General features: G+C 62.9%; 3 protein-coding genes across 4 annotated transcripts; all 3 read left to right on the top strand.

The window, feature by feature from the left end:
- Nucleotides 1–4,888: 4,888 nt before the first annotated feature.
- LOC138846919 (hemoglobin subunit zeta-like) lies at nt 4,889–5,430 on the top strand. The gene is made up of 2 exons (XM_070063941.1): nt 4,889–5,123; nt 5,209–5,430. Exons 1-2 carry the CDS (start codon nt 5,016–5,018, stop codon nt 5,335–5,337), a joined length of 237 nt encoding a protein of 78 aa, XP_069920042.1. The 5' UTR covers nt 4,889–5,015; the 3' UTR covers nt 5,338–5,430.
- Nucleotides 5,431–7,825: 2,395 nt separating this feature from the next.
- Nucleotides 7,826–8,844, top strand: LOC100358143 (hemoglobin subunit zeta-like). Its single transcript, XM_070063788.1, has 3 exons — nt 7,826–7,990; nt 8,271–8,475; nt 8,621–8,844. Exons 1-3 carry the CDS (start codon nt 7,896–7,898, stop codon nt 8,741–8,743), a joined length of 423 nt encoding a protein of 140 aa, XP_069919889.1. The 5' UTR covers nt 7,826–7,895; the 3' UTR covers nt 8,744–8,844.
- A 3,706-nt stretch (nt 8,845–12,550) lies between these two features.
- Nucleotides 12,551–13,297, top strand: HBQ1 (hemoglobin subunit theta 1). 2 transcript variants are annotated; one of them, NM_001171416.1, is made up of 3 exons: nt 12,616–12,710; nt 12,795–12,999; nt 13,095–13,223. In NM_001171416.1, the coding sequence occupies exons 1-3, from the start codon at nt 12,616–12,618 to the stop codon at nt 13,221–13,223; spliced, it is 429 nt and encodes a 142-aa protein (NP_001164887.1). The 2 variants fall into 2 exon arrangements, with proteins under 2 accessions (XP_069919865.1, NP_001164887.1); XM_070063764.1 differs by having other exon boundaries at nt 12,551–12,999; nt 13,095–13,297.
- Nucleotides 13,298–13,369: the final 72 nt, after the last annotated feature.

Raw genomic sequence — 13,369 nt, 5'->3', positions numbered from 1 at the left:
GTTGATGCCCAGTCCAGGCCCTTCGCAGTACTGCTCGCTTAGTCCTCCTGGACTCCGCTCAAACCCAGCTGCACAGGCCTGGTCCCAGGCCGAGGCCCTTCTGTCTCCCGGGGCGGAGTCCGGCCTAGGCTCTGGCCCCGCACAGCGGACAATCGGGGAAGGGAGCCCCCTGCTGCCCAGCGCAGGAACCGGGCCCTGGACGTCGGAGGTCCGTGGCGAGACAGGACCCCTGGACCAGCCTTGCAGCCCACGGGGCTGGCGGGACCCCACCCCTCCCTGGAAAGCCAGAGCTGCCCTCGCTCAGGATTTTGCCTCAGATGTGCAGTCACGGCCACTGCAGAAACTCCACCTTCTGTCCCTACTTCTTCGAGGTCCACGTGACACACGGCAAACTCACTCCTGCACGGCAGTACCGCTCGGCAGAAGCAGCCACATGGAGACACACAGCATTCTTTTGAGAGGGTTGATTTGAGAGGCAGAGTGATGAGGGGTGGGGTGGGGGAAGGTCTTCCACCGCTGGTTCACTCCCCAGACCTGCGATGTCCGAGGCCAGGAACCTGGAGCTCCATCCGGGTCTCCGACCGCATCTGCCCTCCCCGGCACCTGGATCAGAAGTGCACAGGAGCTGGGACTTGAGCCAGGCACTGCTACGTGGGACAAGGATGTCTGTAAACTGTGATTTCTGGGGCGCCTGCGAGGTGTTCCCAGGAGAGAAGCGAGCTCAGGGGAAGATCCGCCGGCGTGGGTGTCGGGCCTAGCAGCCGAGATGCCCAGGCTGTGCCAGGACTTGATGCCTGGCTCCTGCGGACTCTGGGGGGTGACAGTCACTTCAAGCACCTGGGCCCCTGCCACCCATGTGGGAGCCCTGCATTTCCAGTCTGGGCTCCTGGCGTTGGCTTGGCCCGGCCACCGCCACTGCGGGCACCGGCAGTGAGCCAGATGGAAGGTCGTCCCTTTCACATAAATATTTGTGTAGTTTGGTGGGGTTTAGTGTATTTGCAGTGCTGGGTGCCCTGGCTCACCACGTTCTGGAACTTTTCTTCTTTAAAGATTTATCCATTTGTAAGCAGCTGGGACTGGGCCAGGCTGAAGCCAGGAGCCTCCGGCATTCGTGGCAGGGGCCCAGCTGCTGCCTCCCCAGGGGCGTTAGTGGGACACTGGGTTGGGAACTGAGCAGCTGGGCCTCAAACCAACACTGACACGTGCTTAACCCGCGGAGCCCCATCGGGGCACCGAGACCGCAACTTCTAGAGGACCACAATGCTGACGACGGTGCTTTGTCTGCCAAGACGCCCATGCAGTGTGGGGCAGGTGTTTAGCTCAGCTGTTAGGGAGCTCCTCGCTCCGGCTTCTCGCGCATGTAGTGCCGGCTCAAGTCGTTGGGTTCCTGCCCCCCACATGGGAGACCCGCACTCAACTCCTGTCTCCCAGAGAGAAGTTAACTACTGGAGGAGGGCTCTCCATTTACCTCCGAAACAATAAATTTAAAAACTATTTTTAAAGATTTATATGAAAGGCAGAGTTTCAGGGAGAGACAGAGACTGAGTGAGATCTTCCATCTGATGTTTCACTCCACTAACGGCAGCGATAGCAGGAGCAGGGTGGATCCCCAGCTGGGAGCCAGGAGCCGGGAACTTCCTCCACGTCTCCCAGTGGGTGCAGGGGCCCAAGCACCAGGCGTCTCCCACTGCAGTCCCAGGAGCATCAACAGGGCGCTGGGTCAGAAGTGGAGCCCCCGGGGCCTGAACTGCTGCCCACACGGGACTTGGGCTCCACAGGCAGCATCTTTCCCCGCTACGCCACTACTCCACCCTTAGCCTGAGTCCTAACCGCCTAGCCACACACGGGCCCGAAGGCATGTTGAGGGCAAGCTGAAGGCGGTGCCATGCAGCCTCGTGCCCGCCCCGGCCCTGTCCAGGGGCCCCTCCCCCAATCCGAGTCTCCCCAGGCCCCAGTAAGGAGCTAGGGTACTGGGGCTCCCAGTCTTGGAAACAACTAACACAGTGAGGAGATCCTGGAAGACAGCTCCTGGCTGAGGATCCCAGACTGTGCCGGGGCCGCCAGGCAGATGGCACCCAGCCCTGAAGAGGGGTCCTGGGGCTGGGGTCTTGAGCCTGTTGTGCAGAGCTGCCCCTCCCCCACATACTGAGATCCTGTTCCCAGAGCTGTGAGGGAGGGGCTTAGAGAACTGACCCCACGTTACCTGCAGATATGGGTAAGCTGGGGTCGGGGAGTTCCCCTGCCCCCTGTCCCCTCCCGCATCCCCACTCTGCACCCCACCCCTGGTCTTTGAATAAAGCTTGAATGTCAGTGGAGTCTCTGTGTCCCTGAGGTGGGGGAGATGAGCTGGAGGACTCCACGGGCACACACTGACCCCCTCTGCAGCAGCTGTGGGGCAGGGTGGGCAGGGGAGGAGGCCCCAGATTCCTCAGGGGGAAAGGTGTCCTGGGGCCAGCACCCTCCTTTGAAATATGGCCAACTACATCACACCCACCAAACAGAAGCAGGCTGTCCTACACAGAGGCAGCCACCAGAAATCCTCTCTCACTGACACCCATCCCCTGGAACCAGGGCCCCGGGTTGGAGAGTTCGTGTCGGGGGCTCCCCTCCACTCCTCTGTTGCACAGCCCCACAGCCAGGACCTGGGCAGGCCCCCTGGTGCCCTGCTTCCTGAGTCCTGCAGGCTGGCCAGGAGCTCACTGTGTGCCCAGGCCTCTGGCATCTCCCTCGTCCACGGCTGGCACCCCTGGAACTGGCCCCTGTCCTAGTGCAGACAGCCCAGACTCCGGCAGCTCTTGCACACCCTCCTGGCTGAATGCCCTGGAGCGCCATTGGGCGTCCAGCCTGGCCCAACCCCAGCACAAGCCTGGGCACCAGCCCTCGTAGCACTCTGGGCAGTGTCAGGCCCTGGCACCGCTTTCTCTGCCATGGCCCTGGCTGAGCCGTTGGCAGCTCCCTCCCCACCACCAACTCCCCCTGCACAGCCCCATCCATCTTCACTCAATATACAAAAACACTGAAGAAATAACCAGGGGTGTGTGTTGGCACAGTGAAAAGTCACACCCACATCCCTGAGTGCCTGGGTCTGGGTCCTGGCTCCATGTGCGTCAGATCCATTTCTTGCACATGCACCCTGGGAAGGAGGGAGGTGATGACTCAAGGACTTGGGTTCCTGACAGGCTTGGAGACACTGGCTCCCGGCTTAGGCCAGCACAGCTGGAGCTGTTGCAGCTCTTTGGGAAGTGAACCAGTGGGTGGGAGTGCTACCTCCCTTACTCTCTTCTCTCTGCCTTTCAAATACAGAAACATCTTGACAGAGAGAGAGACAGAGAGAGAGACAGAGAGAGACAGAGACAGAGAGACAGAGACGGGATCAGGCGTTGTGTGTGCCCTGATGAAGCACCCTTGGGAGGCCTGCATGTCGTACCAGAGTGCCCGTTGAAGCCCTGCTGCTTCCCTCCCTCAGCTCCCTGGGATGCAGTGGGTGACGACCCCTGCACTTAGGGCCCTGCCACCCAGGTGCGACCCGGATGGAGTTCCTCCTGGTTTGCCCAGCTCAGCCCAGTGAAAGCATATGGGGAGTGAAGTAGCAGATGGGAGACCAATCCGAGGACTTCCCTATCTTTGTGTCTCTCTGCCTTTCAAATCAGTACATAAATAAATAAGTCATTCAAAACAAAATTAGGCCGGATCCGCAGCTCAGTAGGCTAATCCTCGGCCTGCGGCGCCGGCACCCCGGGTTCTAGTCCCGGCTGGGGCACCGGATTCTGTCCGGTTGCTCCTCTTCCAGTCCAGCTCTCTGCCCTGGCCCGGGAGTGCAGTGGAGGATGGCCCAGGTCCTTGGGCCCTGCACCCGCATGGGAGACCAGGAGGAAGCACCTGGCTCCGGGCTTCGGATCAGCATGGTGTACCGGCCGCAGCAGCCATTGGAGGGTGAACCAATGGAAAAGGAATGAGCACAGCATGGGGTTGCTGTCATGGCGCAGGGCCCTGTGGCTTAGCCGCCTGCACCTGGCATCAAACTGGAGTCCCTGGCGCTCCACCTCTGACCCAGCTCCATGCTACCAGCCTGGGAAAAGCAGGGGACGGTGGCCCCAAGTGTTTGGGCCCTTGAACCCACCTGGGAGACCTGGGTGGAGCCCCTGCTCCTGGTTTCAGCCTGGGTCAGCTAAGGCCTTTGTGGCAGCAGAGCTGTGGGCCGGCAGTGGAGGAGCTCTCTTTCCCTGTCTCTCCCGCTCTCTTGGAAGTCTTTCAATAAATCAATAAAAGAGAAGGAAGCCTGTGTTCCCACGGAGCCCACCCCGTGAATGTTCACAGCGGCTGTCTGGGCCATAGCAACCCAAATGTCCTCAAGGCGTGCATGGACCACGTCCGGCCTTGCCCCAGAGAGGAGTCGAGTGCTGCCGCCCAGCCCCGCCCGGATGAAGGGGAAGGAGGCATCTACACAGACTGCACCGATGACTCCATGGACACGACGTTCCTTTTGGGATTTACTTATTGGAAAAGTTGAGTTGTAGAGAGACAGAGACATGGCGAGAGAAAGAGAGAGAGGGACACAGAGAGAGAGAGGGACAGAGAGAGAGAGGGACAGAGAGAGATCTTCCATCCAGGGTTCACTCCACAAACGGCTTCGAAGGCTGGGACTGGGCCAGGCTGGAGCCAGGAGCCTGATTCCATCCTGTGTGGCACGGAGGTGGCAGGCACCCAGGCTCTGGGGCCATCTTCTGCTGCTTTCCCAGGCACTGTAAGAGGGAGCTGGACTGTGTGGCAGGAAGGAACAGGGGAGCAGGGGCTGGGCTGGGCCGCAGTCCCTGTCTGAAATGCCCGTGTGCGCTCCCTGTGGACTGCACGCTGGGTTTTGCCTTGCAAAGACTGTGTAAAATGTGCTTTCCTGACTGCCGGGTGTGGGGCCCCCTCCCCCGGCTCTTCCTCAGATTCCCAAATACCAGGACCCACTTCTCGCACATCCCCCGCATACGGTCGGCGCAGGTGCACACTCATGGCGTCAAGCTGGCATGGCGGTGGACAACGCGGTCAAGAACATGGACAACTTGGATGGCACGCTGTCCACGCTGAGGCACACGCTCCCCTACATGCTTCGCGTGGACCCGGTCAACTTCAGGGTGAGCGCAGAGCGCAGACTCCCTCCTGTGGGCAGGGTTGGTGTCTGGGGCTGCCCACCCGCCCTGACTGCCCCCTGCCACGCAGCTGCTGCCCAACTGCCTGCTGGTCACCCTGGCCGGGTACCTGTCCAGGGACTTCACCACCGAGTCGCACCTCACCTGGGACAAGTTCCTGCGCCACGTGTTCATCATCCTGACCAAGAAGTACCCCTGAGAGCACTCAGCACCCCTGGACAGCCGGACAACCCTCCTGTGTCCCTGACCCGCCCGGGCACCCTCTCCACTCCCCAATGAACTCATGCAGAAGGATGAGCTGTGTCCCGCGTTCCTTGTGCCAGGGGAAAGGGGCAGAAGCTGTGCCCAGCGGGCCGGGTCGGTGTCCGCAGTGCGGGCCGACTCCCGCGACCCTAGGGGCTGCACTGGGGATCCAGCCGCTCCCTCCATCCCGGGGAGCATCCCCAGGTCCCTGGGAGAGTTCGAGCGGCACAGGCGCTCTGAGTCCCGCAGGCTGAAGGCTGGGCACTCCTTTGGCACAGGCCGGTCGTTGATCTCATAAAGTCATGCAGGGCGGTGGCGCTGGCGCCGGCCAGGTACAATAAGTGCACCCGCCACATCCGGGTCCCGCTCCAGATCTCTGGCCAGGATCGCACATCCGGGAGGTGCTGGGGCACCAGTGGGTCCTGCGGGGTTACAGACCCTCAGTGAGGCCAGAGCAGGAACTCAGTTCAGGAGCAGGGAAGAGCTGTCACTAGCCGTCAAGTCAGCTAAGGCCTTCGTGGCAGCAGAGCTGTGGGCCGGCAGATGGAGGAGCTCTCTCTTCTGTCTCTGCCTCTCTCTTGGAAGTCTTTCACTAAATGAATAAAATAATTTCAGCAAAACACTTGTACAAATATTCACCAGAAACAATAGAGCAGAGCAAATGAGCACACCCAAGGAGGCGTCCATGCTAGCAGAGGCACAGGGTGAGCCACAGGGACACACGACGGCACGCCGTCAGGACAGCCCGGAGGGACACGGTGGCACATCGCAGGCCGTGGCCCGTCCCTTCATGCCAACAGGGCGGGAACAGGGCAGCATCCTAGGATGTCAGAGACACACGTGTCTACCCGGCTGGGAACCCTGCACAGAAGGAAGCCTGTGTTCCCACGGAGCCCACCCCGTGAATGTTCACAGCGGCTGTCTGGGCCATAGCAACCCAAATGTCCTCAAGGCGTGCACGGACCACGTCCGGCCTTGCCCCAGAGAGGAGTCGAGTGCTGCCGCCCAGCCCCGCCCGGATGAAGGGGAAGGAGGCATCTGCACAGACTGCACCGACGACTCCATGGACACGACGTTCCTTTTGGGATTTACTTATTGGAAAAGCTGAGTTGTAGAGAGACAGAGACATGGAGAGAGAAAGAGAGAGAGGGAGAGAGAGAGAGGGACAGAGAGAGAGAGGGACAGAGAGAGAGAGGGACAGAGAGAGATCTTCCATCCACTATTCATTCCACAAACAGCTTCAAAGGCTGGGACTGGGCCAGGCTGGAGCCAGGAGCCTGGACACCATCCTGTGTGGCACGGAGGTGGCCGGCACCCAGGCTCTGGGGCCATCTTCTGCTGCTTTCCCAGGCACATTAGGAGCGGGCTGGACTGGAAGAAGAGCAGCCCACCCTCCAACCGCTGCCCACATGGAATGCCTGTGTCACACACAGTGGCTTAACCCACTGTGCACGGTGCTGGCCCATACAGGACATTCTTGCAAAACACAAACTTGTAGTGGTTTCCAGAGGTTGGGAGGGGAGGAGGGCAGCCAGAGCATGGCTGAGGAGTGTGCGGGTGATGGAGCTGGCTGTGTGCGGCAGCTGCTGGTTACAGCCCAGACAAGCCTAAAGCGACGGAGGTGACTATCTTGTGCTGGGATTTTTCTTCTATCTCGTCGTGTGGGGAGGCTATCGGCCTCACTGCTGGGAGAGCCGGGTCAGGGCCCACCTCCACTCCTGCTGGTGTGGCCCCGGGAGGCAGCACTGACAGCTGCACTACCTGGATTCTGCCACTCCCGCGGGAGACCTGGATGCACTTCCTGGCTCCTGGCCTCAGCCCTGGCCCAGCTCCGGCCGTGCAGGCCCTCGTCTGCCTGGCAAGTACACAAAGGATCTCTAAGACATAGAAGGCAGGTGCCCATGCTGCAGCAGCCCCGCCCAGGGCAACACTGGGGTCCCCAGCAGCAGCACGTGACCTCAGGTGGCTGATCTCCCATCAGCCTGCCGGCTCCTCCCAAGCTCAGGGCACAGAGGGCTCCGCTCAGCGCCCCAGGGAGAGCCGTGTTCCTGGAGGGAACTCAGGGTCACAGACACCCATGGGTCGGCCTGACCAGTGCCTGGGCGGGGTGGCCCGAGGGCGGGCAGCGGCCCCTGCTGCTCTGGTTGTCCCCATTTTGTGACTCTGGGAGGATGAGGACAGCGCAGCACGGCCATGCCGGGATGACCCCTGGGACGGCAGGGCCCCTATCTCCCCTGGACCCAGTGGAGAGACTGCGGCCAACGCCCCTGGAAGGCCCAGCAAGAGTGGTAGCCCCTCACCCGCCTCCCCCACCAGGCCCTGACCGCCTCTGTCATGGTGCCCAATAACAGACCCCACCCCCACAGCCCCTTCTGCTCCTCCCCTCTTCCCAGAAGAGCCAGGGCCTGGCTGGACTCTGCTCCCCGTATATAAGGGAGCCTGCGGGCTGAGCACCACCACACCCAGTGCTCAGCACCTCCAGCCCCTGTGCAGCAGCCCAGCCCCGGCCTCACCATGTCTCTGACCAAGAGCGAGAGGACCATCATCATGTCCCTCTGGGACAAGGTCTCCTCCCAGTCTGAGGCCATCGGCACTGAGGCCCTGGAGAGGTAGGTGCCCCATGGGTCGCAGCCTGAGTGTCCAGACCAGGGACGGGGAGAGGTCAGGAGGAGGGACGGTGACGCAGTGGCCAGTCTTCCTGCTCACGGCCTCCACCAGCAGCTGGGGACTGAGTGACAGGAACAGGGGAGCAGGGGCTGGGCTGGGCCGCAGTCCCTGTCTGAAATGCCCGTGTGCGCTCCCTGTGGACTGCACGCTGGGTTTTGCCTTGCAAACACTGCGTGAAAGTGGGCTTCTCCTGACTGCTGGGTGTGGGGCGCCCGCCCCCAGGCTCTTCCTCAGCTTCCCGCAGACCAAGATCTCCTTCCCGCACTTCGACCTGCGCCCGGGCTCCGCGCAACTGCGGGCTCATGGAGCCGAAGTGGCGGCCGCGCTGGACGACGCAGTCAAGAACATGGACAACTTGGATAGCGCGCTGTCCTCTCTAAGCGACCTGCTCGCCTACAAGCTGCGCATTGACCCGTTCAACTTCAGGGTGAGCGCAGAGCACGGGCGACTGGGTGGGACGGGGCCTTGTGGGCAGGGCTGGGCGCGAGGTCCAGGCCGGGATCGGGGTTGGATTCGGGTAGGCTCTTGGTGTCTACCTCTCCGCCTGCTGCTGACCGCCCCCTGGCGCACAGCTCCTGTCCCACAGCCTGCAGGTCACCCTGGCCAGGAACCTGCCCAGAGACTTCACCGCCGAGGCCCAAGCTGCCTGGGACAAGTTCCTGGGCCGAATGTCTGACGTCAAGACCGCTAAGTAGTCCTGAGCGTTCTCCGCACCCCTGGACAGCCGGACACCCCTCCTGTGTCCCTGACCCGCCCGGGCACCCTCTCCACTCCCCAATAAACTCATGCGGAAGGATGAGCTGTGTCCCGCGTTCCTTGTGCCAGGGGAAAGGGGCAGAAGCTGTGCCCAGCGGGCCGGGTCGGTGTCCGCAGTGCGGGCCGACTCCCGCGACCCTAGCGGCTGCACTGGGGATCCGGCTGCTCCCTCCATCCCGGGGAGCATCCCCAGGTGCCTCGGAGAGTTCGAGTGGCACAGGCGCTCTGAGTCCCGCAGGCTGAAGGCTGGGCACTCCTTTGGCACAGGCCGGTCGTTGATCTCATAAAGTCATGCAGGGCGGTGGCGCTGGCGCCGGCCAGGTACAATAAGCTCACCCGCCACATCCGGGTCCCGCTCCAGATCTCTGGCCAGGATCGCACATCCGGGAGGTGCTGGGGCACAGTGGGTCCTGCGGGGTTACAGACCCTCAGCGAGGCCAGAGCAGGAACTCAGTTCAGGAGCAGGGAAGAGCTGTCACGGAGCCTCACGGCTGCCTGCAGGTGCTCCTCCCAGGAGCTACAACGGGAGCAGGGGCCTGGCTTCATTCACCCCGAGGCACTCCCTGTGGTCCGTGTCGTTCCTGGGTCTTTTACTTTAAACATGCTAATATACCTCGTGATGTGACAGAGTTTAAACATTACGGGTTTTTTAAAGGAGATTTATTTATTTGAAAGGCAGAGTTACAGAGAAAGAGGCAGAGACAGAGAACAAGAGATCTTCCATCTGCTGGATGGCTCCTCAAATGGCCACAGTGGCCAGGGCTGGGCCAGACCACAGTCAGGCGCCAGGAGCTTCTTCCAGACCTCCCCGTGGGTGCAGGGGCCCAAGCACCCAGGCGTCTCCCACTGCAGTCCCAGGAGCATCAGCAGGGCGCTGGGTCAGAAGTGGAGCCCCCGGGGCCTGAACTGCTGCCCACACGGGACTTGGGCTCCACAGGCAGCATCTTTCCCCGCTACGCCACTACTCCGCCCTTAGCCTGAGTCCTAACCGCCTAGCCACACACGGGCCTGAAGGTTGTTGAGGGCAAGCTGAAGGCGGTGCCATGCAGCCTCGTGCCCCCCCTCGGCCCTGTCCAGGGGCCCCTCCCCCAATCCGAGTCTCCCCGGGCCCCAGTAAGGAGCTAGGGTACTGGGGCTCCCAGTCTTGGAAACAACTAACACAGTGAGGAGATCCTGGAAGACAGCTCCTGGCTGAGGATCCCAGACTGTGCCGGGGCCGCCAGGCAGATGGCACCCAGCCCTGAAGAGGGGTCCTGGGGCTGGGGTCTTGAGCCTGTTGTGCAGAGCTGCCCCTCCCCCACATACTGAGATCCTGTTCCCAGAGCTGTGAGGGAGGGGCTTAGAGAACTGACCCCACGTTACCTGCAGATATGGGTAAGCTGGACCGGGGAGTTCCCCTGCCTTCTGCCCCCTGCACCCCCCATCCCCGCAGCCCACCCCTGGTCTTTGAATAAAGTCTGAGTGAGTGGCCGACAGTGTCCGTGGAGTCTCTGTGACCTGAGGTGCAGGGCCGGCCTGGGGACACGTCCGTGCAGGTTCCGAGGCCCCTGTGCAGCTGCAGGGGACAGGAGTGGGCAACCGGCTGGTTCCTTCCTTCCTGCTTGCAAGTCCACGAGGGGCTGCTGAAAGAATCCCCCCCCCCGACACATGCACACACTCGTGCCACTCGGCTGCCTCCAGCCTGGGTCCCGGGCTGTCCCAGATCTCGGGGGGGCACTGGCTCTCCCTCAGCCTCCCAAACGTACCCACCCACCCACCCACCCACCCACAGTGCAGACAAAACCGGAGGTCGAGTGCAGGCTGCAGATCCCAGCAGCACCCGGGGACGCTCACTCCTAAGACCCTTAGGTCGCGCTTGGGGCCAGTGAGGCCCGGTGCCTACGCGGCCACCCTGGGGCTGGCACCCCTGCCTTGAGGCAGCGGGGGCCCGGGGTGGACAGTGCCCGCGGCAGGCTTCCTTCCTGAAGAGGGAGGTTTGCCGTGCCATCCAGCCCCTGGCTAACACCAGTGTCCTCTCACGCCCAGTCTGGGACTCCTCCTTGGAGGACACCGTGGCAGCCCCTTGGGCACCTCGGGGGCAGTGGGAGCCGTGGGAAGGGGCGTCTTCGCTCCTTGAGAGGAAGGGAGACAGGTGAGGGTGGGGCGGGACAGGTGCACCTGAGCAGGTGAGTGGGCAGACTGTGGTGCCGCCGTAGCCAGGAATGGTGGGGCACCGCCGTAGCCGGGAATGGTGGGGCACCGCCGTAGCCGGGAATGGTGGGGCACCGCCGTAGCCGGGAATGGTGGGGCACGGCTGAACCTGCAACACTGCCTGCTGAGGAGCAGCCGGGCGCAGGAGCCCACCCACTGGGGTAGAGACCCCGCTTCTCCAACCAGAAGCCCAGCTCCGTGCAGCTCAGGTTGGGGAGCAGTGGTCATCGATGACCAGGCTGGAGACTCGGCTTCTTAGCCGCTGGCTTGCTTCCTCTGCTCCCGCCTGGGTTTTGTGGTCAGTCAGCAGAAGGGCGGGGGGGGGCTCCAGTGCCCAGGTCTGTGGGGGGGTGGAGGCACTGTGAGGGGACCACTTGGGGGTGCGGCTGGCAGGGCGTGACCCCATGTGCTCTGTGGGTCTCCTGGAGTTCCATTCAGGGACGTGGCCCCCACAAGTGCCAGGGCTCAGCAGTGGGAGACACACTGCCCGGAGGCGGCACACCCACATTAGGTGGACCACAGACGCCAGTCCTCTGCTGGCCCCGGCTGTGTCCGGCTTCCCCTGACCCCCGCGTGCCCTCTCGGGTCCAGGGCCACCTCTGCAGCAAGCAGAGGCGCTCACTTGCCTGGAATCACGGCAGGCCAGTCCTGCTTGGTTTAACCCAGAGTGGACACTGATAAGTGTCATAAGTAGAAAGTATAGCTAATTGGCGTCATGGGTATACAGCTGCTATTTAGTAGGTTAGGAATTTGTGTGTGTGGCTGTCTCTGTAATTACAATTACAACCTCAGTGCCTTAAGTCATCAACACTCAGCTTATAATGTCTGTGTGCATCTTGTTTCATAATTGGATAATGAATCTATATTCAAATTAATGTAACGTTGATTTCTGTCCAAGAAAAATAAATGCAAGCATTTAAAAAATCTATGACTTTTTTTAAAAGTCCACATGTTGAATAATCCCATTTATTAAACACACACACACACACACAACAAGCAAATCCGTGGAAACAGAGAGGAGGTTGGTGGGCTGGAGGAGGGGCTGGAGGCACTGCCCCGGCAGTTTGGGAGTAGAGGTGGGGAGGGTCGCACGCGCTGGCTTGACAGCTCAGTGTGGGAGCTGCAAGGCTCGGCTAGGCACTCAGCAGGTGCAGGTGTTGGCCGCCCGCAACGGAACTCCTGCTGCGAGCCACCCCGACCGACCGCGCGGCGGCCCAGCCCGGGAGTCGCTGTCACCATCTCGCGCAGCGCCCGCGCTCTGCCGGGGTTCCGCGTCCTGTCCAGGTCTCCCTCTGCGCGTGTGCATAACATGTGTCTCCACTGAATGTTTCAAATGTGTGTTTTGCTGAAAGGCCTGGGGTTCAGAGCGAGCCCGAAAGTGGCGGACCGAGACTGCGTGCGTGCGCGGGCCTCCGGGTGCGCGCGGCGGCGCCGCGGGGCGGGACGGGCCTGCGCCACGCCCCCAGAGGCCCGCGGGGACCCGGCCCGCCGCGCCCGCCGCGCCCGCCGCTGCCCGCCGCGCCCGCCGCGCCCGCCGCTGCCCGCCGCTGCCCGCCGCTGCCCGCCGCGCCCGCCGCGCCCGCCGCGCCCGCCGCTGCCCGCCGCTGCCCGCCGCTGCGGGATGGCGCTGTCGGCGGCGGAGCGGGCGCTGCTGCGCGCCCTGTGGAAGAAGCTGGGGAGCAACGTGGGCGTCTACGCGACCGAGGCCCTGGAGAGGTGCGCACCGGGAGGGCGCCCCCGGCCCGCCGCGCCCCGCGCCCGCGGGGCCCCCACACGCACCACATCCCCCTCCTCCCGCAGAACCTTGGAGGCCTTCCCGCGCACCAAGATCTACTTCTCCCACATGGACCTGAGCCCGGGCTCCGCCCAGGTCAGAGCCCACGGCCGCAAGGTGGCCGACGCGCTGACCCTCGCCGCAGACCACCTGGACGACCTGCCCGGCGCCCTGTCCGCTCTGAGCGACCTGCACGTGCGCACGCTGCGCGTGGACCCCCACCACTTCGGGGTGAGCGCCGGGACTTCGCCGGGGAGGGGGCTCCCCTAGGCGCGGTGGGGGAGGAGAATCGATGGACCGCGAGCGGGAACGACCCCTCCCTGCAGCTGCTGGGCCACTGTCTGCTGGTGACCCTCGCCCGGCACTACCCTGGAGACTTCGGCCCCGCCATGCACGCCTCGGTGGACAAATTCCTGCACCACGTGATCTCGGCGCTGACCTCCAAGTACCGCTGAATGGAGGGTGGGAGGTCGTGGGACGCCCCGCCCCCCGCGACGCCGTCGTGTTGGAGTAAAGCCCCGGGGCAGCAGCCTGAACCGAGTGCTCCCTGGGGATGTGTGTGTGGGGATGGCCTCGGGTCCGCAAACCAAGGGGCTGGCGG

This window comes from Oryctolagus cuniculus, chromosome 19 (assembly GCF_964237555.1).
Source record: "Oryctolagus cuniculus chromosome 19, mOryCun1.1, whole genome shotgun sequence".
NCBI lineage: Eukaryota > Metazoa > Chordata > Mammalia > Lagomorpha > Leporidae > Oryctolagus > Oryctolagus cuniculus.
The sequence above is the reverse complement of the archived record's forward strand: the minus strand, read 5'-3'. Positions and strand labels throughout refer to the sequence as shown.